The 27,494-nt window shown below is 41.7% G+C and overlaps 1 protein-coding gene across 33 annotated transcripts; it reads left to right on the forward strand.

Moving 5' to 3' along the window:
* Positions 1–854: 854 nt before the first annotated feature.
* Positions 855–26,295, forward strand: picalma (phosphatidylinositol binding clathrin assembly protein a). Of its 33 annotated transcripts, XR_013468457.1 has the most exons (23): positions 992–1,090; positions 1,260–1,494; positions 7,623–7,765; positions 7,908–7,983; positions 8,067–8,169; positions 8,664–8,757; positions 8,903–9,014; positions 10,145–10,251; positions 10,329–10,370; positions 11,368–11,379; positions 11,531–11,616; positions 11,831–11,954; positions 13,739–13,872; positions 15,494–15,579; positions 17,820–17,900; positions 18,139–18,249; positions 18,323–19,064; positions 19,242–19,376; positions 19,552–19,582; positions 19,726–19,825; positions 22,193–22,252; positions 24,520–24,621; positions 25,068–26,295. XR_013468457.1 is itself a non-coding variant. In XM_078107250.1 (22 exons), exons 2-22 carry the CDS (start codon positions 1,365–1,367, stop codon positions 25,080–25,082), a joined length of 1,884 nt encoding a protein of 627 aa, XP_077963376.1. In that variant the 5' UTR covers positions 855–1,080; positions 1,260–1,364; the 3' UTR covers positions 25,083–26,295. The 33 variants fall into 33 exon arrangements, 30 of the variants coding, with proteins under 30 accessions (XP_077963376.1, XP_077963380.1, XP_077963383.1 ...); XM_078107250.1 differs by lacking the exon at positions 18,323–19,064 and having other exon boundaries at positions 855–1,080; XR_013468456.1 differs by having other exon boundaries at positions 18,323–19,376.
* Positions 26,296–27,494: the final 1,199 nt, after the last annotated feature.

Below are 27,494 nucleotides of genomic sequence, written 5' to 3' on the forward strand. Positions count from 1 at the left end.
GTGCTGAAAAGTAGGCTATATGCTTGTTCTGTATATTTATCCTCTGAGAGTTATTTACACCCACATGTATAGTGGTAAAAATGAACATAGGCTACCTCGCTCCATATTTTCCATTGTATCCCAAATTAGCTCCATACCACTTGACATGCTAAACAGGCCAATGGCAGCCCCCAGCCCAGAGCAAGAGTGTCTCTGTCCAACCATTTTAGAAAGCCCCCATTAAGTAGGACATTTACAAAAGGAATCCTAGTGCTTGCTGTAGGAAATGATTAACTGACCCAATTGAACTGAAGTTATGCTCTATTCATGAGTTCACCAAACAAGAAAACACACTTCCTACCCTGACCACATTAAAGCTAGATCCACCAACTCACCAATTCACTATGATTTAGAGAAAACAATTGTGTAAATTTAGAACAAAAAACGGCCGCCAAAAGTGGTCAAACGGTAGCGTTTGAAAAGCGAGAAAACAGTCTTTTCGTTTTATGGTTTTTACGGTAAAAGGGACTATCAAAGGGTACACGGACCATACATACACTGTGTCGTGATACTGGGCGGAGTTCAGCGTGTGAACCAATGTAAGCGAGATCAAGAGATCAAGGCAGAGCTTCATGACGACAAGACCGGCAGTGACATAGGTGACTAAGGTGGACTCCAAAATAAAGTCTCTTAGCTAAACCTACAAGGGTGTTTAAAATATTGTTGAACCCAATCACATTATTTCATTGTTTTTACTACAAATAAATAATATTTATGGGTGTATTGGTGTATTTAGCATGCAACCAACAGCACATACCATGTGCTTGTGAAAATACATTTAAATAAAGTTAGTGCTTTATTATTAAACATAAGGAAAATATTTAAAGGCAGTGTTCGGTGCGGGTTCCTAAAACAGTCGCCAACTGTATTTCATTGTTATCTCCTGCTTTTCTTAATGTTTTACTACATCCAGAGTTTATTATGAAAACCTCTTTCCGGAAGTAAGATATATATATATATATATAACCATATATATATAGTTAACGTTAATGCTACGGTATGTGGGGCTTGTACGGGAAGACAACACGGGAGTGATCGATAGTAAGACGGGGTTGGTATATTACGGTCACTGGTGTGCCACATGGTTCGGACCGCGGGTTCCGTCGGTGTTTTTAACCTCGCGGGGGTTGGCTCCCCATTAGTGATCTTGCCGGCTAGCCTACAACCGAAATCGACTACTGGCATCTCATCATTTCGTCTCTGTCTCTTGTTTGTTGTAGTGTAACCGATCCCTTGGAAATCGACACCGACCACAAAGCCCTGGCTACTCGTTAGGATAAGGAAGCGTTTGTGTCGTGGTGACCGTGCCTTTGATCCGATACAGGATGTCTGGTCAGAGCATTACAGACCGAATGACCGCCGCTCAGCACAGTGTCACCGGGTCCGCGATATCAAAAACTGTGTGCAAGGCGACCACCCATGAAGTAATGGGGCCAAAGAAGAAACATTTGGACTGTAAGTATCCTATTAATTGAATAATGATATAGGTGTAACGTTAACAATTGATTATTTCAATATGGTCAAACAATTTGAATGTTGACTACGAGGCCTGAGGTTGCATGTCACGTTTGGTTGACTAACGCTATGGTTCCGTTACATTAAGTTATACATGAGTGGTAGTTTTGTGATAACTATAGATTTCCACTGGCTTTAACATCAAATACTTCATTTGATTCGACATAATTAACGTCAATTTACATGGTACCTGCCTGCCAGTGGCATGGGCTCACTGTTCGCAGCTTGGATCCTTTTCAAAGCTAACGTTGAAGTTAACGACCACGACCCACGAAACAGGGTAACTATTAGGGGTGGGAATCTCTTGGCACCTCACGATTCGATTCGATTCCGATTCAGAGGTCAACGTTTCGATTCTAAACCGATTATCGATTCTAAACTGATAAAACGATTATCGATGCATCTCGATTTTCTAAATTTTCTCAAATCTGAGTTTGCTACTCAGAGGTTGATAATCACTTCCTACTTTATTTAATAATTAAAGAAAATCAACAGATGAATTACCTTCTCTAATTTTTATAAGAGAAATCTTTGTCACAAATATGATTTTCTATCAACAATGCAAGAACCAATGCAGCTTGCATTTCAACACAAAATGAAAGTAGCCTATGTAAAAAAAAAAAAAAATTAAACAGACTCATTTTTCTTTTAAATGAAGAAAAAGCTGCTGTTAGTCTCAGACCGGTCCGTATTTGTAAAATACCGGAAAAAAGTCCAAATCTGTGAATATCTTGCCAACTTTCAATACGGATCGACTTTTTGGAAAATCAAAATAATGAGGTAAGATATGCGCAGGCTCCTCCATAGTTCGGTAAAGTTGGCAAGATATTCAGATTCAGACTGACGGACCGATCTGCGAGCTGGACGCATTGCTCTTAATGTGCCGGTAATGATGGTAAATTATGATTATAGCTGGTTGTCATCCACGGTCCACTACGATTACGGAAGGGGGGCGTTTGTTTTTTGACAACGTTTTATCTCATCATTTTTTATCCCCTTTAGTGCGGAAATGGGCTTCTATAGTTGTGTGAATGCATCACTCCGCCCCCTTACTGTCAAAAAGGAGAACAGCGAGCGCGTAGAAAACTCCTTCAAGCGCGAGCAGAGACTAACCTCGCGAGCGAGCAAATATCTCGCGCGAGACACTTTAAAAAAAAAAAATTATTCCGATTATTACATTTTCTGAATCGAGACCGAATCGTTCTAGATATTCCTTGACCTCTGTCGAAAAAAAAAGTCAAGTAAAGGAAAACTGCGGTGTTTAGGCAATCCAGCTTCACTTTCACTGAGCTGCATAGTTATGGCACGACGGGAGACTCATGTTCGTGACGTCAGCGTCCAGTGATGAAACTATATAACTAATTTCTCTGATGGACTACAAAGAAGCGCATCTTAGATGCCCTCGTCCCAGGTTCAAAGTATAACTTTATTAAAAAGGTTGCAAAATAAAGAAGTTGGGTAACGGTTACTTATATGATCTGCGTTTCTCGATCGTGATCGTTAGTTCTCATGAACGCCTAAATGATACGTCATTTAAATATTGCCGCTGCATAGAATTGTGAGATGAAGTTATCTCCTTTCGTAAACGATGGTCCAGTGGTTCCTATGCTGAAAGAGCTCAGTATTTATGTATTGAAGCTCCTTTCTTTTGTATTCAGAGAATTTGAACAGCCTTTATCATGGCGGCCACTGACACTACTTCCGGATCATTCCACTCAGTTAAGAACCTTTTTTGATAATTTGAAGCCAGCCTATCTTTTGTCAGACCTCCATGGGCCTGTCCAAGTTACTGTGTCAACAGATCCTAGATATACATTTTACTGGTTGTTTTATATTCTCAGTCCATACTAATCCGCAAGCATTGTATCGCAGGCAGCTCATCAGTCCTTGTGGGGTTGATAACTGCTTTCTCCATTCCATTTGCTGAAAACACATTGCTACATTGTTACTTATGTAGCAATAGGTTTTTGTCAGGGTGTAAACATTGCTCGTATTGGTGGACCACTATCAACAGGATGCTGCTAGTGGTCAAAGGTCTCTCTTGGGGTGATTAATATATGATGTCAGCAGTAGCTGACCTTTGGTAGGGGCATAAACATATTGATTCAAGAGAAAGCTATAGGATTCGTTGCCATATGAATGGGCCCTTTGTCTATAGTGCATTATTAAAAGTTACAGGTACCCAAATGCAAATTGATAATGGTGTGTCGAATGCTCGACAAACTGACATTCAGTGTCTCCGGTGGCTGGTCTGCTCTTTTTATAGAGGAAGAGAGAAGTTGATCGCGCTGCCTGAGCAGATGCAGACAGGTGAAGAGAAGCAGTGAACCCAGTTAAGCTAAAATCTCACCAAAAACAACAACCATCCGCCCGGTCTTTCAACCTGAACTACTGTCGGTTCCTCCGGACTGCTCATTCGCCTCTTTGGGCGGGAGGAGCGTCGTCCTGCGTTCCTCCAGGGCCGGCCAATTGTTACTGACACCGGACCGCTACGTCTCTCCCTGCAGCCGCGGAGCACGTCGCCCTGCCGGCGGTCGAGGCCCCGGGTTAAACCTCCCCAGATGCCGCGGTGTGCCTTTCCGCTGGACACATCAAGCCGGATGCGTCGCCCGCTCCGTGTCTCTTGCACTTATTACTTTTTGTTCTATTCATATAGGATATATTTTTTCACATTCCGATTCTAATGTCTAACTATTCTGACAAATAAAACATTTTGTTCTTTTGAAATAGCGTACTTTTATTACTATGCTATTGTCATTATGTTTTCAGTGGCATAAAATGGTCTGAAAATTGCAATAATATCGCATTAAATGTTCGTGCAATAATCGGCCAATAAAAATTTGATATCTAGACAGCCCTAGTTGCCTGCCTTTTAGGGCAATGTGAAGTCAGTGTTTCCCTTAGGTTTAACGGGTTTTTGGGGTGGGGGGCATTGCAAGGGGAGCATTCAACTTTCTCATTACAATGGCTTCTGCCACTTAAGCAGCAAAAAAAACCCAATTGTTCTAATGTCATCGCTTTTTTAACTTGAGACAAATATCCCTGCAGTAGTGTTGTATGGGATGGTTGTCCATCCGTGATCCGTACTGATCTACATAAATATATATTGAATATTGGTATAAATGGGTCATAACTTTGCTTTAAAACGACTTGACGAGATTGGTTTTATTCAATAAAGATACAATTGTTTGTTTTCCAATCAGACTAATGTGTTTTTATGAATACAGGGTTGCACGACACTGCCGACGGGGGGGTTGCACGGCAGCGGACGATGGGGGGGGAATGAATCAATATAAAAGGAGCAGAAGTGGCCGCGCATTCGTGAGGACCATTCTCACAATAGCAAAGTCATCCGGGGGGCCAGTTTTTTTCAGAGTTTGACGTATGCGGTGTAAAGCATGCAAGCTCTCCTTCATGTTTCACAACAGTTTGATGATCAGGTTCTGGCTTTGGTACTGGGGTTCCGTGACCTGTTTACATGGTTAGACATTGCTGTTCTTTAGAAATATAGAAGTCTGAGTATTCTGATTTGCTGTGGGGGTCTTCCGCCTCAAATTCATGTTCCCTCCTAATGTCTGGCCTGTTTCAGGTTCCCCTGTCATCTAATCCACCTTGCTGGTGGTGGTGTTGAGTTGACAGCTCTCGTCACTTCATCAGGCAAGTCCAAGACATGCGGCCGCAGGTTAAATTATATGATTACAAAGTCGATCATTGATCTTCGGCCTGATGTACCTACCTCTGGTACCACGCAAACTTAATGTCCATTATGGACAAACGGTGACTAGCAAAGAAGTCATTAGCGACAAACCACTCTGTTTCAGGTCAGGCCGGCTGTTACTTCCAATCACACCCCTACAAGTTTCACTTTTTACTCCCTACAATCTGTTACCCTCTCGTTCCCAATGGAAAACTCCCGCCGCATCCCAAGAGCCAGTGTATGCTGCCGGCAGTTGGCTCGCCATGGACCCCTGTTCGGCTTGCCGCCCGATACACGTAGCACTTAATCACAAGTCTTAACCCTGCGGGTGCTGAGTCCACCGGTTGGTTGCTCCATGTTTTTCCTTTGGGCTGAGCCTGACTGGACCCCATGGGCGAAACCCTGGCAAGCTTCCCTCTTTGGTTCGTCTTCAGGAGCCTTGGTTTGGGCGAGGTGACTTTGCTCTGTGGGCTGCGAAACATTAGGGTTGATCCACTCTTAGTGTGTGCTCTGCCCTGAACTGTTTGCCTTGGGAGACCCTACCAGGGCCTGATGCTTTCGGACTACATGGTTCACAGCATCATTGAGCCACTCAAACTCCTTCACGCCGTTACGGTGGAAATTTGAGCATGGCTATTCTCTCAGTGTGTAAAGCTGGGATCTGCAATTATCAGTATAGTCTACTGTGTAATTTGCAAGTGCCTTCATTATTTCAAGTGTTTGATTGTAAAAAGAAATGTTCTAAAGCAGGAGTGCCCACACTTTTTTCGATTCGCAAGCTACTTTTCAATCGACCAAGTCATGGCGATCTGCCCCAACACCTCGCCAATGTTAACCTGCCTGTTATGATCGTGGCGCCAAACTCTGAGGTTAACGTTTTTCTATAACAAACCGCTTTGTTTGTTTTTTTGCACGTAGCCATGCAATAAAAAATTCAACTGTTGCCCAGCACTGTTTATTTATATTCAGAACATTAATTTGACTGGAAACCCTTATTTCTGTAAATAAATAGTGTACTGATGTCTACCTGATCATAGGAGGAAGTCTCTGGTCATGCTCTCCTGATAGAAAGCAATCACCCTGATACTGTTCTTTTCTTACATGTATACAATGTTCAGCGGAAATCTAAATGTTCCTATCTATATTGTTGCTGTTCTTAACTGATTCAATATTTGTATTGTTGAATGCAGAATAGAAAGGTGCAGATTTTTTTTCTTTCTCTAAGAAAGTGATGGGTTACTGGGTATGGATGGACAGAAGACCGAAGGTTGTCTCTAGTAGTCATGGTGTTGTTGATCAGCATGTGACAGTCTGAAGGTAACCTCCTACTGCCCCACCCCGCCCCATGTTCAGAACAACTGGATTGTAGGGATAGCAGTTTCCTGAAGAAGGAAGGGTTTCTTGCATTCCTAAACAGACTTAAGAGGAAGTCATTACTTGACCCAAGCCCTCTCCAGCGCTATGCTGATCAAATGTGGAATGAGCTTTGATATATTTCCTGGCAATTACGCTGCTGATTACAAGCATACACAATCCCAGCTGCCCATCATCATGATCAAAATTAACGCGTTAATCTATGAGATTATTGTGGTCAAAATTTAGGTGATAAAATATTTTAACCTGTCTGTTACAGTGCATTTAGTGTGTGCTTACAGTGGCTTAGCAAACATATGATCAACAGCAGTAAAGGTATGTTTTTTGGGGAGGAGGTTGTGTTCTCCCCTGCTCTGCACGGACGATTTTAAACAGGTTTGTTCATTTATAAGTCATAGCAAATCTCAGTTCCATTCCTTTGGCACTGTATTTGATATCTGATTCTATATCCAAATTGCAACGTTCTATAACCGTGCAGGTTTGCGACATTCACATGAGTTTGCAGTGAGTGTGGAAAAATACATATACGTTGAACTGTAAACTCTTATCAGACGGCATCAAAATTAACCATGTATAATAGGAGGCGGGGTAACGACCGGGACCTTTTTCATGGTAGAAAGGTGTTTCCGCATGAATAGTGGATACGTCGTTGTCTCCCTTTCTGAAATTAACCATGCATCCTGTTGCTTTCACAATTACCTCTTTTAAACAATTTTAAGTGAAATTGATCTTTATCTTTAGATTTGGTGTGAAGTACAAAGCAACTGATGAGACCATCCACTGGCATAAAGTCCCTGCCCAGTTGTTTTCCAGATGTTTTCTTTTGTTTTGAAAGTCTCTTGTTAACCCTGGCTTACCAGCACTCCCTCTCCCTCCAGTACTTTAATGATTGTTCACAGAAAAGGATCCACTAAAAGAAAATTAGTACTCTGCATGGAGAAGATCTCTGCGTTCACTCATAAGCCAACTTGTCTTTTATGTCCATCTCCTTCTTCAGACTTGATTCAGTGCACAAATGAGATGAATGTGAACATCCCTCAGCTGGCCGACACTCTGTTTGAGAGGACCGCCAACACCAGCTGGGTGGTTGTGTTCAAGTCCCTCACTTCCACACACCATCTGATGGTCTACGGCAATGAGGTCAGCACGTGGAAATTCCGCAAAGGATGTTTAATTATCTGATAAAGGTTTCTCATCTGCACTTCAACAAAAGTGTCTGTATGGTGTACAATACATGCTTATATTTCATTGCTTGAAAGCCTCACCTCATGTTTTTCTGCAGAGATTCATACAGTATCTGGCCTCAAGAAACACACTTTTCAATCTCAGCAATTTCTTGGACAAAAGTGGCCTGCAAGGTATGTTACAACACTGTTTATACATTGAGTCACGGCATTTGTCATGACACACTCATAACACTCTTCTTTCCTTTACAACGTAGGCTATGATATGTCGACGTTCATAAGGAGGTATAGCCGCTACCTGAATGAGAAAGCCGTGTCTTACAGACAGGTCGCTTTTGACTTCACTAAAGTAAAAAGAGGGTGAGGAGCTTTCATTCTTGCTTTCTATCGTGTTGGTCTGTGTCATAGAGCTTAATGCTGTGGTTCCAGAAATGTGAAACCCCAATGAAGGGGGAAATTATACTAAAGAATAACGTTGCAAAGGGTAGATTTCCTGCTAAATTGTGAGAGGTTTTTATTTATTTATTTTTTTACATAATTTCATCAGATGTATGCACCATTTGATCTCTACGGCACCATTGGGGGGGGGGGGGTCAAATAGTTCCTGTGTATGCTTCACTTCATCATTTTAAAGTTATAATACTTTATACTACTATAATACTACACATGATTTATATTACAATGAGTATTTAGCTTCTATTGTAGTGCAACTCTAGATATTACTTTGTCCAATCGTTTCTGTTTTACCAATGAGATTTATGAACTTATCGTACATATCTCACAATAACACAACCTTCAGCCATGTCTCCTTACAATTTTGAAACACTTAAGTTTACATTTATCTCTTTCCGTAGGTCTGATGGAGTGATGAGAACCGTGAACACAGAAAAACTTCTCAAAACTATCCCCATCATTCAAAATCAAATGGATGTCTTACTCGATTTTAATGTAAGCGCTCATTATGGGAAAGCACTTGCTTCAAAAATATATAACTGTCCCTTGAAATCAGGATTTTGTAAGTTTTCCGTTGGTTTCCAAATGCTCTCCTCCTCAGAACTTTAAACTGATCTCAACACCTCCCCCTCTTTTCCAGGTTAATGCCAATGAACTGACAAACGGTGTGATCAACGCAGCCTTCATGCTTTTGTTCAAAGATGCAATCCGTCTGTTCGCAGCGTACAATGAGGGCATAATCAACCTACTGGGTAATAACAAGCGTTTTGGTTGGCAGGCCCTTGCTAATTCGCTGTTTGGAACTTTTTCCGCATGTCCTTTGCATCATATTTGACGAGGTCACTACGTATGATGAGGGCCACGAGGTGAAGGAATTACCGCAGGAAGCATTGGATACTGCATTGAGATTTAAAAGCAAGGATGTGCATTCACGCAGAGTTTGTCTATAAGATAAAAACGGATTGCTTCCTGGAACTGCAAACCTGGATTAAACAGATCACTTTATAGTGAATAGAAGCTGAAGTTGTACAGCAGTGTTGCTGTGTCTCCCACATGGCTTGTGGCAAACTCCAAACAGGATTTCATATGGTTTACTTTCAACAGCGGCTATCCTCTTACTACTCTTCCATAAAGGCCAGATCTACGGAGTATACGGCTAATATTTGTCCTGTAGACAGATTCTCCCACCTCAGCTGTGGATCTTTGCAGTTTGGGTGGACGGCCTTCTCTTGGGAGGTTTGCGGTAGTGCCACATTCTTTCCATTTTCTGCTTCAACTTCAACCTGAGCTGTTTTTATGAGCTCCTTGGTCTTTATGATGCTCTTTGTTCAGTAATGCTCTCCAACAAACTCTGAAGCCTTACAGAACACGTGTATTTATACTTCGATTAGATTGCAGACAAGTTGACTAATTATGCGACTAATAATATGACTTGTGAAGGCTATTGGTCGCATCAAATCTTTGTTAGGGGTTTTACATTAAAGGGAGTGAGTACATATGCAATCAACACTTTTCAGATCTTTATTTGTAAATCATTTTGAAATCCATGTTAACTTTCCCCTGACTTTCAGATGATGGATCATTTTGTAAGGGGCCATTACATAAAATCCCAATTAAATATTTGAATCTGTGGTTATACCATGACAAAATGTAGAAAGGTCTAAAGGGGTGAATACTCATGCACGGTGCTGTATATACACACATGCATCTCATTTACCTTTTGCACCAAAGATGTATTTATTATGCCTGCGGACACCTGTTTAATGACGCGTAGCCCTATCAAGACATTGTACTCATAAGAAATATAAACGTCAAAGTAGCAGACAAAACCAACCGAAGGGAAAAGGTGATTTTGTCATCGTCTGTTTTGTGTCTTTTACAGAGAAATACTTTGACATGAAGAAAGTCCAGTGCAAAGAAGGGCTCGACATCTATAAGAAATTCCTGACACGAATGACTAGAATCTCAGAGTTCCTCAAAGTTGCAGAGGTAAGGCAGGACCAGTGATTAAAATTGTTTTTCTTTTCTTCTGTCCGGGTCTGATGGTCTTTGTCTTCTTTCTGCAGCAAGTCGGAATTGATCGAGGGGACATCCCAGACCTGTCCCAGGTAAGACTTGATCCAACATCCAACATCTTCTTACTATCTATTACTCTGATCAACGCTCCTTAACTTTACATACCTCTTCTCTGGCTTTGCCTAAAACAAAGCAATGTCCGAAGGACTTCAGTAGTTGATATTGCGTTTTTTTTAATACCTGTGTCTAGAATCTCCAGCATTACGTGTATTTGCGAAAAACAAATGTATTTTTCAGCTCAAATCACTGAATAATGTCAATGAATTAAAGAATACTGTCGATGTGCAATTGCACCTGCTGTAAATTAACCTCCCCTTTGTTACGTGCTAGTAGTGGTGAGATACCTTTTCTATCAATTGATATAGTAAAGTCTCAGTTGATGAAAAAATACTTAATACATAAATGTCGTCAAGCCTGGCTTATATACCAGGTTTTGAATAGTGCTGGGCAAACATGAAAAAATGTAACTCGAATAATCTCATGATTTTAGCATAATGTACAGTATTCAATCACACAGCACGGAGCAGTGTAGGCCTACAGGAATATCTGGACCACAGCCAATCAGAGGCAAAGACCCGCCGCATTTCTGTCTCTGATTGGTTTAGACCACGATATGAACCATGAGTGAGTTCCGTCAAAGGAGAACAAGCGCTTTGTTCGTTGAGAGGCAGCGGATGCGAGGACAGGTGCACCGGTGCGACCTAGGAAAAATTTTCGCACCCGTAGAAATTTTGGTCGCATTCTAGAGTACTGAAGAACTCTTCTGAACAATATGACCAGTAAGAAAACACTTTCACAAGCTTATTGCTTAAATAAAGGTGTGAATCTAGTAGGTGATATGGTGATATGGAACTATCTTTTGTGCTTTATCTAGAAAATATGTTCATTATGTAGTTGCTAGACGTTTGTAACTAACGGACACGCCCATGGTGGAGCGCTTTCTCCCAAAGGGCATTGTTATAAGATCTTGACTGTTTCCACCTTTTTATTGTCTGTATTCTTCCCTTCTTTCTATCCCTCTGTTTTCAGTTTACAGTTTGTGTAAGTATCTTAACCTAATCTTTATATGTCTCTGTATTTGAGTATCTGTTTGTGGACTCCTAGCCATAACTTGGCATGCTCCTGGATCTTTTTTTCCCTTTATTTTCTCTTTATTCGAAAACCTTTTTCTTATCAATGACATTCACTCTAGGCGCCCAGTAGCCTGCTTGATGCCCTGGAGCAGCATTTGGCCTCTTTAGAGGGAAAGAAAGTGAAGGACTCAACAGCCGCCAGCAGGTAGGTATACTTTAACTCATCAGAGCAAAGGCTGCAGTTTGAGAAACTGGACAGTTTTGAGCTGATTCAAAGGCATGGAAGATTGCGCTCTCCTCAGAGTAAAAACAAGACGACTGTGATACCACAAAGCGGTAGAGCACAAAGGGCACCCAACTGCACAAGCAGCTCTGAGATGATTCTTGGTTTGACACATTTTCTGTGTCTGTTGGTTCAGGGCCAGCACCCTGTCCAAGGCTGTCTCCTCTCTGGCCAACACTGGCAGATCTTTCACCAAAGTGGATGAGCGAGAAAAGCAGGCAGCCCTGGATGAAGAACAGAGTCGTCTGAGGGCACTAAAGGTACTTTTTCCTCTCCTTTTAAATTTGAGTGAATTAATGCCATGCATGTTATTATGACTACTTTCTAGTAGGGCTGCAACTAACGATTATTTTGATAATCGATTAATCGGTTGATTATTTCTTCGATGAATCGGATAACCCTTTATTCGAAAACAGAACTGCAAATTCACATTGCAAAAATACTCCAGAAAGTACAGGTTGCTCATTGAACATAATCATTTATAAACAAATAAAAAAATACAAATCAGAAAATTTAACAGGATTTGTTTTAACATCAGAACTCTATACTACACTCACACACTCAAACACGAGGGCGACTGTGGGTGAGTGGGGAGCACGGTCGTCCTCCAATCAGAGGTTTGTCTGTTCGATCCCAGTCCCGGCTAACCCGCATGTCGATGTCTCCTTGGGCAAGACACTTAACCCAACATTGCTCCTGTAGCTGCGACTACAGTGTGTGAATGTTAGTTACTGATGGGCAGGTGTCACTGTGTATGGTTCTCCTGTCATCAGTGTATGAATGGGTGTGGATGGGTGAATGATGTCATGTCGTGTTAAAGAGCTTTGAGTGGTCAGAAGACTAGAAAAGCGCTATTTAAGTACAGTCCATTACACTCCCATGTTCACTTGAATTATTACCATCATTGTAGTGCAAGTTAAGTAAATGTATACACCCCATCTGAAGCTACAGCTAAAAAAACGTGGTATGAGATTAAATTAAAATTTGTAAATAAATGCATTAGAGGCTTCTTAGTTAGTCGCCCTGGTTCAATGGATCACCGTGTCTCCCTTTATAGGCATAACATCAACTACTGTATAACCCACAGAATGTGCGCAAGCACTACCGTACAGCTGACAGCATTAAAAAGTATATAAAAAAAATAGAAATATGAATTGTCCAAAAAATTAGATACTATGTAAATAAAAATGTGTCTTAGTCTTGCTAACTGCTTTACTGCTGTTATTAGCGAGCCTACGCTAGCTTGGATGACAGCTGGATTACGAGTAAACAGGAGGCTCCTTAAGTTCCTTACTTCAAAACGGGGCAACGTGGTGCTCCCGTGCCAGGTTACGTCGACTTTGCCTATTTTTCCATTGGCACACTTTCAGGGCTTTCACGTGTCGCGCATTGAGCGTGAAAGTCACTAATTTTGGTCTTTAGTAACGCACTCCTGCCACACATCCAATTTGTCACGTCAAAAAAAATAAATTGACTTTTCACTTCTACCTTCCCGTCGGCCGTACCGTCCATCCCCCCCATGCTCGCACACCTTGGATGACGAGTCGAACAGACGTCATGTGACTCACAACAACTCTCGGCGCTGCTGGCTGCTCTTTCCTCTACGTCGGCTCAGCGCTTTTATTTTTCATTTTTGCTCCGCGCGCATCTCCACAACTAATTGAGTGATGTAATAATCGCGTGACACAACGAATCGATAATGAAATTCGTTGCCAACGCTTTTAATAATTGAATTTTATCGATTTCATCAATTCGTTGTTGCAGCTCTACTTTCTAGTGATCATATCAAATGCGGATCAGAGGCAAATGATTAGTTTATATACTATTGAGAAGCCCCTTTGTCAACATGTGCGTCGGACGGCGACTTGCTGCCAAACAATAATGGTGGTTGAACTGAGTGTTACGGTCCTCTGCTAGGAGAGTAAGGAGCTCCCAGTCCTTGTCGTGTCCCCACTTAATTTCCCCATTGCTGAGGCTGGCATATTTTAAATTCCTTGTCGTGTAGTCTGAACTTTTCTTAAAAATGCCCTCTCAATGATTGAAGGAGCAGCGTCTCTTGGAGCTTCAGAAGAATCCTTCTGCAGCAACCACAAACTCTTCCCCTATTTCCCCGATGGGCGGGACCATCAACTCGGCCCCAGCCATTGACCTCTTCTCCACCCCCAGCTCCATCAATAGGTGAGTCCAAAAGGCTTATTCAATCCATCATAGGTTCAATCCACACTATTCATCCCATTTGTATAGGTCCGGCTGCATCTCTCTTGTTCAAGTTTATTATAAAAATCGATACTGAAAAGTCAAAGGTTTGCTAGATTATGGCTCAGGACATTGTTAGCATAGACATCAAGGTCCGCACAGCTTTTAAAAAAAACCCTGCTGGTGGCATGGTAATGAAAGTTGGTGTCATATGTTTTATTCTGGGTTAGTGAAACGTGATGGATCTGGGAGAAATATACGTTGGAATTGATTGTTGATTGATTCACTGATCAGCCAATCAAGTAGATGAGTGTCTGAGTCATTTTTTTCAAAAGTCCCACCTTCTGACCTTTACTAAACTTTACTAAAGGAAATCCTTGAATGTTCTAACACCGGTAATGTGGACAATAGGTATTGATGTGATAAAATGTGTCTCTTAAAAAAAAAAATGAGTGAATGTAGCTTGACATTATTTTAGATGCTCCAAAACTCAAGATAAAAAGCTGAGAGGAAATCTGATGATGTGGTTTAGACCAAGGGGCGCCAACCGTCGATTGCGATCGACTGGTCGATCTGAGTCTTTCCTGGTCGATCTCTAAAATAAAACAAATATTTATTCATAAACGCATTGTTTATCATTCTCAAACATTTTCTGCAGTGTCTTCTGAAATGTTTTCTCACGGACTTTGGAAGACCAACGTCAGAAAAGATCGCCTGATTCATAAACGGCTGAATACTGCCGGAGTGTTCTCAGCTGTGCTCACCCAAATGCGCGCTCTCATGCACCAGGATTTTCCCCGCAAGCTCCTTTATAAGGGCAACTAAATACAAGCGCCACAACTTCAGACTGATTCAAATCATGTCAGATATATATTAAATAAATAATACGGTTAGATGAAATCCAGCATTGCGATTGGTTGAGAGTGAGTCACAGGGTGTACTTTGTGGAGCCATGAAGTACTGTACCTGTTTACATCGCGCACTGATATGGAACGCTCTGGTCAATCACAATAACGGCTTATGATGTATACAGTTGACATGATAGAAAATGTGTTTTTTCTTGTTCATTTTTGGTTAACACATCATTTCCTTTTTATGTTAGGTAATTTAGTGTGTTCTTGGTCACGATTTGAAAGCTTGACCAGTGTTTATTTCATTCCATTCCATTACAATTGGGCCAAATAAAAAGCCCATAAGTAGTTGGAGCTTGCCTGCCACCAAGGCGGAGGTCGCTGATCTTGGGCTTAAAAAGGTTGGTGACCACTGGTTAAGACGTTTTGGGATCTATATATTTTTGATTTGTGCCATCTGAAGCTAAATTGTGATGAAATTAACTTTTAAATGGATTGCATTTAATACCAATGCCTCTATATCGCCATCACAACTAACTCGACCACCAGGAAGATGTCTATTTCTAAAAGGTTGTTCTTATTGCTTATCATAGTGCCAACACAAAATGAAAGTTCCTTTTTGTAGCTTTAATGGTAGTAGACGTAAATGGATAACATCTTTCTAAATGTATTTACCACTTTGACCCCACCATCTTGATAATAAGTGACTGATTCGTCCTCCATGCCCTTTTTATTCTACCCATTCCCACCAGCACCTCTGTGATAGCCAATGAGCTACTGGATCTGCAGCAAGCCTTCCAGCAGCCGCTGCCTCTGTCCACCACCACCACATGGGGAGGTGAGAGCTCCACCATTTTCTAAAACACTGCAGGTCAGACTGCTACCACAGGCACAAACATTTTTACATGTCACACACACATCTCTGACATTCTTCAGAGTACACACATTCAGTAGAATCCTTCCTTGGCATGTATGTAAAGAGGGATTCATGGACATTAGAAATTTGAAAGATTACCGGATTTTCTTCGCATTACATGTGCAGAGGTGTCAAGTAACGAAGTACAAATACTTTGTTACTGTACTTAAGTAGAAATTTTGGGTCTCTATACTTTACTGGAGTATTTATTTTTCAGACGACTTTTTACTTCTACTCCTTACATTTTCACACAAATATCTGTACTTTCTACTCCTTACATTTTAAAAACAGCCTCGTTACTTCCGGTTTGTCGTAGTTCACAAACACAAAAAAACCCATCTAGATAAATGGTGCTATGCGGACAGTGAATTTGATTGTGTTTGGATGAGAAGTATGAACATTTAGCATCCAGACACTCGATTGGTTTTCTCCGCGATGCGCCGGCAGATCGGAGCGACACCGGGTGAGAAAAGTGGTCGGTGGAAAGTTGGTATTTAGCGACATGGACCCTCCTCCTCTTCCTCACGCAGATTCCATGTAACGTTAAATGAGTATCTTCATGACCGTGGGTTGGTCCTAAATGTTTTATTGAGAGTCTGGCACAACACAGCGACTTGCAAACAGCGTATTAAATAAAGTGATGTGTGTGTTGATGCGGCTTGAGAAATGAACGCACTGGGATTCTGTATTTGCTCATGAAGCCTTAAAATACTGGTTATTTGACCGATGTTTTGATAACCGACTGCTGCCAGTTCAGTGTTTCCCATCATTATAAACAGGGGTGCGCCCCCCACCCCATAAAAAGTCAGACCCCGCCCCCCCGTGACGTAGTAAACCTGGGGGAGGCACTGCAGTCTACATAATCAATGCGAACAACGTGTGTGTGACTCGTGTCACTGGAGAATGGGTTGTGGTTTTATCTGTTTAAGTTAATTATATACATTTGTTGTTGTTGTTGTTTCCATCATCCCAACGGCAGGTCACGTGATCTGCAGGCACCTTCTGATCACATTGTAATGGACTGATGTGTTGTGTGAGCGAGGTTACACATTAAGAGTTTGTCCTTAATGGAATTTCTTACATTACTTTTACTTTTATACTTTAAGTAGTTTTGAAACCAGTAATTTTATACTTTTACTTAAGTAAAAAGCTTGAGTCGATACTTCAACTTCTATAGGAGTCTTTTTAAACCCTAGTATCTGTACTTCTACTTGAGTAATAAATGTGAATACTTTTGACACCTCTGTACATGTGCTTGTCCCTGTGAACACAATTCCTATGCGTCACCCGAGCATTCTTCTTGCCGTGCGCTTCTAGTGACCCATCCCAGCCGGGTTATTTCATCTTGTTTATCCCCCGCAACTTCACCGGTCTGCAAAATATTTTCTAACATGAAACTGGTCCTTGAGTCAAAATAGGGACCCCTATACTAAATGACTATAGGACGTGTTTGCACTTGTACTGTATTTAACAGGTGAGGCAACCTTCCCTATATGGATGGTTCTTAACACAAGCCTCATAAACGGTATGCCTGTTTTCGGTTATCCTAAGCTGTGGACTCTGCCCGTTGTGATAATGATGACTGGTGGACTCCTCAGTGTGCTTGTGATAAAACTGCTTGAGATTTGTAGGATTGACAGTATGTAATCTCAGCCTGTCTCTATATCGTCACCACTGTTCTAATCAATCTCCCCGCCATCACCCCTCCTCTAGGACAACAAGCAGTCGCTTCCTCCGTTCCTACTGTAATTGCTTTCCCACCGTCTGTTTGTACTTCAAAGAACTTCGTTGCAGAAGGTCCATCTTTACCAGCAGGCCTTTTGGCTGTATCCATATCATTACTGTACTGTCTGGCAGGAGTTTAGTGAGGTGTTAAGCGACATTTGTTAATGGTCATGAGTAGAACTAGATTGACTTCTCCCAGAGACACTGTGATGGTTTTCAGCCGCCACTGTTCTGCTTGTGTCCTGCCCAGATTTTTGTCGAGTTCAGTCTAGCGATGTGATAAGGGCAGGCTTCTTCCGCTTTGGTGTTGCAAATCCCAACCTTTTTGTTTTCCCTCACTTAAAAAGCCACTGTCCTAGTTGCTTGGCTTCTTTGCTGCTCTTTTGTAATCTTCTCCACTCTTGTTCCCGGCTCTTTGGCTGACTGCTGTGTGTCAGACTCCTTCTGTGGGCCAAGCCCTTACAACACTCCTCCACTCTTCCAATCTGATTCCTCTGCTGAAGCTTCTCTATTCGGAGGTAGGTCAGTGGAGTTTCTCAGGCCATTTTCACTTTAAAACATAGTTTATTTGCTTTACTCTAAGCGTTCCTACTAGGTTTGAGTTTTAGGGCACAGAAAATGTGGTCTATAAGAAAGTCAAAGAGCAGCTGTTTTTCTACTTGCTCATGGCTGTGTTTGCAGTACCAGAGGTATCATGTCGTCAATATTTGGAAACCAGTGCTAATTTTCTTTTTTTTTTTCTATTTGCCTCACCAGGGTTTACAGCTTCCCCAGCACCCCTGCCCCCACAAAACTCTCAGGCCCTTAACGTGGACTTTGACTCAGTATTTGGCAACAACGTCAATGCTAACAACCTGGATGGTACAGGTAGGAGTAGTTTTCCTCCACACATTGCCCTTTGGGGGCCAGCAGAACTCATGTACTCTCCCGCCCCCTAAAGGTTTGGGGCACAGGTTGAATGTACATTGGATCATGTTCAAAGTACCGGACCCCAGCGGATCAGGCCAGAACCTAATTTATGTCAAATCCAAACAGATCCTTAATGACCATGAAATAGATGTTACACTCGCATTATTAAACCATTAGGCTGTGACATAGGTTGGAGCTGGCTCATTCTGAGAACTCTAGTGAAGCACATTGCAAAATAGCGGCCAGAAGTGTCTTATTTTTTTAATAGCGATGTTAATTTGTCATGTGCTTCATCTAACTACATATGTATGGTTAGCATGCACAGATGCAGAAAATGATGCAGGTTCATTGCGTGTTGTGTGGCCGTAGAAATCATTTCCGCTGTCTGATTCTATTTCTACTGGCTATCGTCATTTAACATAGTGCTGCTATTGCGCCACAATAGTTTAGCTTGCTTAAACTAACTTTTTTTTAAATTATTTTACATGGGATTGAATTTTAGGAAATAAATCTCTTAATGTAGTATTTCTGACATGTGCACTGAGAGGTTTTTGAGGAAATGGCATGACTCTGGATGAGTGATTCTTAATTGAAATACCATGTGACCCACCTTTTGATTGTTCACTTTCACTGCGTTCTGGGCTGCTCATGGTCTCACAGTGAGACCATGAGCAGCCCAGAACGCAGTGAAAGTACTCATGATTGTTGTTCTCTTCTCCCTGATTCTGGTGTTTCTGGGGCCTTTCCTTTTTGCGTGGTGTGTGCTTGACTGGGTGAGTTGACACAAAACACACATGCTTCATTGAGTTTTATTTTTCTTTCTATGACCTGCTCTCCTGTCTCATCCACCCTCATCATGCTCTATGTGTATGTCCTGTATGCTGTTTTGTCCTCATGTGTTGTGGGTCCCCCAACTCTCCCCACTCCCTTCCGTCCCCTTTTTGATTAAGATGTTTTAGGTGGTCTCCTCAAACCCACAGCGATATCTTCACCCAGTCAGGGTATGAGCACGACCCTGAACGGCCAAGATGCCCACAAACTGGTGTCCAACGACCTGGACTCATCACTTGCTAATCTGGTCGGCAGTAAGTTCCCTTTTTTATATTATAAAGTTATACTATGGAAATAAACAAAACCTAAGCGCTAAATGTGAGAATTTAGCATAGAATGTTGTCAGTAACATGGGACATGTTATCAGTCTTTCTACATGTTATGCTTATGTTGAGTGTGCATTCATTGCATTGACCCTGTCCTCTTTAGATCTGGGAATTGGCAACGGCACAGCAAAGAAGTGAGTGCATTCAAGTGATATTTAGCCTCATATTTCTGATACTGCATACACTGTAAAGCTGATGGGGGCAAATTGTGATTTTGGGCTGTACAAAATAAAATTAATTGTATTACATGACGAATATTTTGACTGGACTCCTGTAGTGATTTTTACTGGAGTCAGCCTGGTGAGAAGAAGCTGACAGGTGGAAACAACTGGCAACCCAAGACTGCTCCTTCTACCACCTGGAACCCTGCCGCCATGGTAGGGCTCACCTCTCAACCTCTCCTTCCATCCCCTAACTAGTAAACATCCAAGAGGAGATTAAATAGCTTCTCCTTTTATGGTCCTCGGGGCTCAATACTAACTTTCAAAAGTGGTTACCAGGCAGCCATCAGCTTTTAGCTGCCGAGACCAAAACTATGGTTACTATTTTTAGTTGCCTCATATGTGAGTATATAAAATACATTGTAGTAATGCGTGTGCTAAATAACATACATTTTACATTAAGAATTAAAGGTGAAAATAAATATTTAGTGTCTGTTTTATCAAAATAAATACTACAGGATCATCTTCAATCCAGCTCAAAGGTAATTGGATACTTCGCCTCCCGATAATTCCCAATTTTAGTTTTTATGTTTATATTTTGTTTATTTTACAAACTAAAGGTAGGGATGTCAACTAAAGACTAAATCTGCCATCTCTTCCAAATGGTTGTCATTCGTTGTCTAGCAACCTTTCCTGATGAGCCCTGTTCTTGGAGGTCTGAAGAATATTGGACATCAAGCCAAATTAATCAAACCAGTATAGCGATATTGATGGGTATTTATGGTTATACTATGGAAATAAACAAATTGCTAAACATGTATATAGATGTATTTACTTATCTATAGATTTATCATATCCTTGTTGACTGGCTGAGGGATGCTGAGTGACACGTCCCTGAGACAAAGCAAACATTGTCAGCCAGGAGTAATTCTGAAGGAGATCTCTCAATGCAATAAAACAAGAGCTGACTGTGATGAAGGCACCAATTTTGGCACCAGCGTTATGTCTGAATCACTTCTGTCTCTTGCCAGTGACTCAATACTTCCCGAGAGAGCCGGGTGGTAGACAAATCTGGGTCTGTTATCACTGCAGGGGCTGTTGGCGAAGAGAGGGAAAGGATCTGTACTCTCTTCTCTCTTTTTCAACAAGAAGCACCTGCCAGTAACCAATGTCTACCCCCAGGACTCGACACACTCTCCTTTTTGATTCCTGCTTATGTTTGTCATTCTGCTGTTGGAGTCAATCTGATCCGGATCTGGTATTAGAATACTTAGTCTTTCCACCTTCATGTTTTGGGATTAACACAACTTGAGAAGTGTCTGTTTAGAATGATATTAATCTAATGAAAGCCATCTGCATATGACTGCAGTCCAGCTCCATCGCTTCTGGGGCTCAGTGGATCAAAAATGGATACACCATTGGATACACAGTGGTTTCAATTTGGGTCTGCAAATGTCATATTGAAGTGGCTGCTTTGCCCTTATCCCACAACATACAGGATACGTGCAACAGTGGTTTTGATTAGTGTTTGGTGTCAAACACAACATCTTTCTTTGTAGAAGGTTTGCACAAAGAAGACCCCCTCCCCCCTGGATTTGTGCACCTTGTCCCACTACTCTTTAGAGAACAGTTTGAGCTGGGAGTTTGTTGGTTTCTGCTGAAGGACAACAACCATTAAGTTATTCCACTGATGTTCTCTGAGTTTTAGGTTGAGCGAGCCAGAGCAACATCGCTTTGTGTCTATGACCTGTATATGCAACCCTCTTTCTCGGTCTTCTTCAGAGTCTTCTCCAAAAATTCCACCCTGGATTTTCCCATTCTCCTTTCTATACTGATACTCAGATGGAATCATCTCCAAAACCTAAAGCTGCCACCACCATCTTTCAGTCCAGACGATTTTGCTCCCTTGGGAATCTCTTGATGTCCCTCACCTGATGTGTTCCTTTCTACTACCATGTCATGGACTTGTTTTCAGAGCTGTTGTTTTCCCCTACCATTATATCCTGGTATCATAAACGACTACCGGCCCCTCGCCGGCCGGTCCTGGGAAAAACACTGCAATTGTTAATTTATCATTTGTTAGATTTTTTACATTTTTATTCTACTTATTTTCACTTTGGATTGGCAACCTGACAATGGCGTTATTACATTATTGCAATTAAACTCCAGGGTATAGATATTGTCAATTATAAACTCGTATTGGCTGATTCCAGCTACGGCCATCTTTTTTTCTTTCAAGTTTCATTCAAGCTGCATTCTTGATTTACTATGAAAATGTGTTTTGAATGAAGTCTGTCTGGAAAAAGGTCAGATATGTCATGTGACTGTCGTTCAAAGGAAAATGATATCGCTAAGCACTGTGATCAGAGGTGGATATGAAAATGATTCAAATTGGTAATAAGTATACTGATATCGAAGCCTTCATCAGGACATATTCCTGAATAGATTTATTTGAGTTACTATAATTACAGGACTACTGAGGTCCGACTGAAATGTGTTGCCCTACAAACAAACTGTTAATGTTGGGTTGGACTGTGTCCTGATTCTGTAGAAGGGCTAATCTTTACTCTTGTGTCACCTCAGGCACCATCTGTTATGGCTTTCCCTGCAACCACACCGACAGGCATGATGGCATATGCAATGGTAAGTCGGAAGGGACTGCACGCACTCACGCATGCAGACACTCTGCAGGCATACGAGGAGGAGATTGTCTGTGTGTATAGTGTAATGCTTGCACAACTTTTAGTACCCTTCCTAGGGCTGTCACGATATCGCATTTATTGCCATATGAGATATTAGTGCGTAAAATTATTATATTTTCAGACCATTTTATGCCACTGATAACATAATGACAATATACTAGCACAGTAATAAAAGTACGCTATTTCAAAGAACGTTCTATTTGTCAGAATAGTTGGGTATTAGAATCGTAATGTGAAAAAATATATACTTTATAAATAAAACAACAAATATAAAGTGCAAAGGGGCACTGAGCGGGCGAAGCATCGGGCTTGGTGCGATGCGGTCGGGTTCGATAAAATGTGTCCAGCGGAACAGCGCACCACGGCTGCCGAGGAGGTTTAACGCGGGGCTTCGACCGCCAGCAGGGCGACGCGCTCCGCGGCTGCAGGGAGAGACGGGGCGGCTCGGTGCCGCTAACAATTGGCCGGCCCGGGAGGAACGCAGGAACGCGGTCCGGGGACGGCGTTCCTCCCGCCCAAAGAGGCGAACGAGCAGTCCGGAGGAACCGACAGTAGTTCAGGTTGAAAGACCGGGCGGATGATTGTTGTTTTAGGTGAGAGTTTAGCTTAGTTAGCTTAGTTGGGTTCACTGCTTCTCTTCACCTGTCGGTGTCGCTCTGTCTGTGTGCGCGCTGCCTAAGCACCGCCCCAGCTTTCCACAAGGAAAAGAGACAGAGGCAGCGCGATCAACTTAAATGTTGGTGACGTTCATTTATATGTAAAATGAATATCGCAGCACAAAAAAATTATTGCATGTGATTTCAGAGTGTGTGCGACACGTCATTTTATCGCATATTGCGACAGGCCCACACCTTCCCTCCTATTTTCACCTGTCCCAGTGGTACCTCTTAATTGTGGCCTGCAACAATTTCATGTTCTACTACTCTTGTCTCTGTACCCTTGATCTATTGAGCTTTCATCTCACCCTGAGCTTGGCAGACAGGATGTACCTTTTCTCCACCTATTCTTATATCAGCTCTGTATAATTCATTCAACATGCCACAAATACTTTGAGATGTTTTCATGGCTGCGTGCTAGAGATATTCGTCACACAGCTTTTATGTAGTTGGTGAGGGGAATAAGGGTTTTAGAGTATAAAACTCCACACCGAGGGGTTTGTTCCAATTCCTCACAATGGGAGGATTGTATTTAATATTATAATCCCACAAATACATTATGTACCTTTTGAAAGCATATACAGTTTTCTATTCCTGTATAGTGTATTTCATGCATATCCACCTTTCTGAGTGATCTGTAGGTTTAAAGATCGGTTTTCTGTTGTATGTCAAATGTTTATAAAGAAATCTGTCTAGTCAGAAAAAAAACTGGTTTAAGGATGTATACGGATGTTTCTAACTCTTGTGAGTTCTAGTGTCTACAAAATGAACCAAAGAGGTCCTGGTGCCTTATTGGGTTTACGACCCGTCAAGACTGAGTGTTTGAAGCTCTCCTTATTTTATGTGTGCGTCTTGTCTTTCTGTTGGATGTGTTACCATATATGGGATTAAAACCATTCCTCCACCTTAATTTGTGGAGATGTGTGTCATATCATTATATTAAGGGTATACATGTCGCAAAGTACTAACAACAGCAAGACATTTCGTCTTTTTAAATACTTCTGATTAGCCTTAGCATAGTGTGTACAGTATCAACACAAGCTTATCTATATCGTATTATCTATATTCCAGACATAGCTTTACTGTGCATTGATGGGGTTTGCTGTGTTTCCTTGAGTCCGTCCTTGGTTGCGGGAATTAGTTGGTTGGAAACCGTTTCCACGGTTTCTCAGTATTGCAGCAGTTGTTTGTGGCCCCTAACCCACGAGCCGCATCAAAGGGGTAGAAGACTTTTTTTGTTGAGCTGCATCGACTGGGAGTTAAAACTGGGGGAGCCGGACCTCTCTGTGGAAGTGAGAACATGGTCGGTCCGCAAAGTGTTTGGTTGGTCAGACCGATCGGTTGCCAAAGCCAAACCGGAAAGAAAGTTTACTTAGAGATATGATCGCCTTAACCTCTCACCAACCAGAGAGAGGAGAATCACACACAGGTGTGAGGATTAACTCTTTGCGGGGGGGGGGGTTTACAATCTGGCCAAAACAGCCTTTGTTTTCGTGGGAGCACAACAGTTGTCTAATCCATCCTTGTTGCTTTTTTTTTTGTCACCCCTCAGCCTCCCCACGTAGGCTCCATGATGATGACACAACCTACAATGATGTACACCCAGCCAGGGATGATGCCAGCCAACCCCTTTGTACCCAGTCCAGGTGCACAGGTAACGAACGTCTGCATCTACAATGTCTCCTTTCTTCCACCCACACTGGCCTGTCTGAGCCAGATAAACGTTTGTGCTTGATTTTACCGTTATGCAGGAAGGGTCCCCTTTTGTTCAGATTAGCAAAAATGTAAATGCCATGGGTTAAAAATGCAATGTATGTCGCTTTGGATAAAAGCGTCTGCTAAATTACCTGTAGTAATAATAATAATAATTAGCTTTGTCTTCCGTTGTCCTTCTCCACAGCAGGTCTTAAATAACCAGTAATACTGGTCTCTTGTGTACTGGAGTTCTTAATTCACTTTCCAAGCTGTGCACTCCTTTGTTTTCTCTCGTTGAAGTATTTTAGCTGGTGTATTTATTGGAGTCTCGATTCTGGTCCTCAGTTATTGGATTGTGCGTCATCCAAAAAGATGATTTTTCTTTTTGTGTTTTTACATCACCAGATGCACTTTATGTAACCTGAAAGGGGAGGAGGTCTTCCCCATATAAAGATTATTCACAATGAAGATGACTCTCCAAGCAAACCCGCTTTTTGCTTCAACTGAACTTGCCTTTTTCCCAGAAATAAAAGGACCCAATTTGACTTGTTGAATAAAACCACAGTGACGAGGAGCGACCCGGACCATCTCCAACAGGCATCGAAGGGGACATTGTGCCCATCATGGTGAAGTCCTTGGAGAAGAAGAGTGGGCTGCCACTCAGACCATTGTGCACAGATCCAGCCTGGCCTAAGGGACACCACACTCACAGGGAGAGCTCTTTGACATCACGCTTTATTTACCTGTAGAACAAAACAAAGTTGGGTTGCTGTCACACACACATTGTTTGAATTGTCTTTTGATCATCATCAAAAGCATCATAATTGCTTCTTCAAGCATCCCCAAATTAGGAAAGCAATTATAAACTTGTCTTTATATCCCACTTTTGTATGTATTGTTTGCAGTCAACATTCCTTGTGTATTTATTTATGATTATCTATAGATAAAATGACCGAATATAGTACATTTCAACCGTCACTGATCTCCATAGAGACGGTATTCAGGTTTATACATGGGTATGATTGATTTTTGAATTGGATTTTGAGTGATTGAGATTTTTTTCTTTAAAAATAAGTTCATATAAAGAAGATTAAATGTTTTGCTGTTGTGGCACTAAATATTTTCTGTATTCGCATGATGCCTTATACGGTTATCTGTGGCTCCAGCGGTCACTGAGGATCTGAATTCAGTAACGTCAAATTGGTGAGGACGATTTCTAAGTTAAGCAAGGGAACCCTTTTCAAACAGGACTAGAAAGCCATCTACTTCTGACATTTTTGGCATGCCATTTATTCTCCCATACCAGAATGGGCATGACTCCTTTCATGCTTGGATCATGTTCCCATAGGCCAGCACTGCGGCATTCAAGACAATGTGGGGGCATGGTGAGTCACTGGGTTAAGAGTGGTAACGGTGGGGAGTTCGACTTGTTAGAATATAGTACTGTTGATCGGTGCTTTGTGTATATAAAACCTTTCCTGCCAATCACAGGAACTGGCAAGTGCAGGTACGAAAAATGGTCTGAATATTAAACTGGCCCTGAATCCATTCACTGAGCAGATTCTGCTGCATTGTGCCTGCAGATTATATTTTTGTTTGTTGGATTCTTTTCCAATAAAGTGCAAGTCTTTGACTTTTGACTCCATGTTTATTTATTATAGACCATATTTATTGAGGTCCATATAAAATTTAGTCTGGTCTAGACGCCATAGATTAATGGCCATCAATGCGGCAGGAGGAAGTAAAGCCAGCGAGAGCTTTACTGAAGCATGGGAAAATGTATTTGGGGACAGCTTGTGTAAGAAATGTACTTGCTACTAAATTAGTTCGATATGAGCAGGAATTTAGCCTTATCTATAATTAAGTGACATCGGATCTTCATTTAGAGATTAAATAGGTAAATTTGGGTCTGAGCAAAGCGGTTTGTCATTTGCTAAAGAGTAACACTGTAACACCCAGGACTGTATCGTGTATTTTTCGACTATTTTTCTCTATGTTGATCCTACGTGAATGGCAACATTCAGGAAAAATTTGTCGGGACGTGTGATCGGATGTCTTAAATGGCGAGGGGTCCCAGCCTTCATCATTATGGAGTCTTCTGCTGAACCCACAGGTGCATCCACACACACACAAACACAAGAACCTTGATATACAAGCTACATCCTGCTTGGTAAGCCTCTCCAGCAGCAATGAAAAGATTCTTTGTTGTGCTGCCACTTCCCCTCAGTTTGGATGCAGCAGTAGAAGTGTCTTTGTGTGAGACGCCGACTCGTGATTGAATTGGAAAGTTAATAGAAGCATCACTGTTTAGGCCTTCCCTTTTTTAGTAAACCTTTCATGACAATTCCCAAATATGTTGGACTGGATTGTGTGCTTTACTACAAACTACATTAAAAACAATTATAGTCTGAATGTGCTACATGTCATTATCAAAAATGAGTTATGTTGTGAATAGAATCACTGTTGAACATAAAGTGAATTGCCATGTGATTGGTTCTTGCCAATCAGCACACAGAGGTGCAGATAAAGCTTTAGTCTGGTCCAGCCCAGTTCATATCCTCTGACATTTCCCTCAACCATTCCTGTAACCGTGGAAAAACATTCTGAATGATGTACCTGGTGGAGTTTTAGCTGTGGTGTTAATGTTGTTTGCGAAATACTTAATGGTTCATTACATCCAACTATACTCAATTTAATATCATAGGAACATGTTATCAGTACCTGTGCTCTGATGGCCTTAACCTTGCAGAAGTCCTGCATTAGAGAACCAGCTGTAGCCACATGTTAGTAATAACGAGGTGGGCGAAACTGCCGTACGCAGTGTCAGCAATT

This window comes from Gasterosteus aculeatus, chromosome 7 (genome assembly GCF_964276395.1).
Source record: "Gasterosteus aculeatus chromosome 7, fGasAcu3.hap1.1, whole genome shotgun sequence".
Classification (NCBI taxonomy): Eukaryota; Metazoa; Chordata; class Actinopteri; order Perciformes; family Gasterosteidae; genus Gasterosteus; species Gasterosteus aculeatus.

Excerpts from the sequence above, each read along its gene's own strand:
- picalma (XM_078107250.1), top strand. The coding sequence starts at position 1,365 with ATGTCTGGTCAGAGCATTACAGACCGAATGACCGCCGCTCAGCACAGT. Across the intron at positions 8,170-8,663 it reads TTCACTAAAGTAAAAAGAGG|GTCTGATGGAGTGATGAGAA; the intron begins GTGAGGAGCTTT and ends CTCTTTCCGTAG. Across the intron at positions 8,758-8,902 it reads ATGTCTTACTCGATTTTAAT|GTTAATGCCAATGAACTGAC; the intron begins GTAAGCGCTCAT and ends CCTCTTTTCCAG.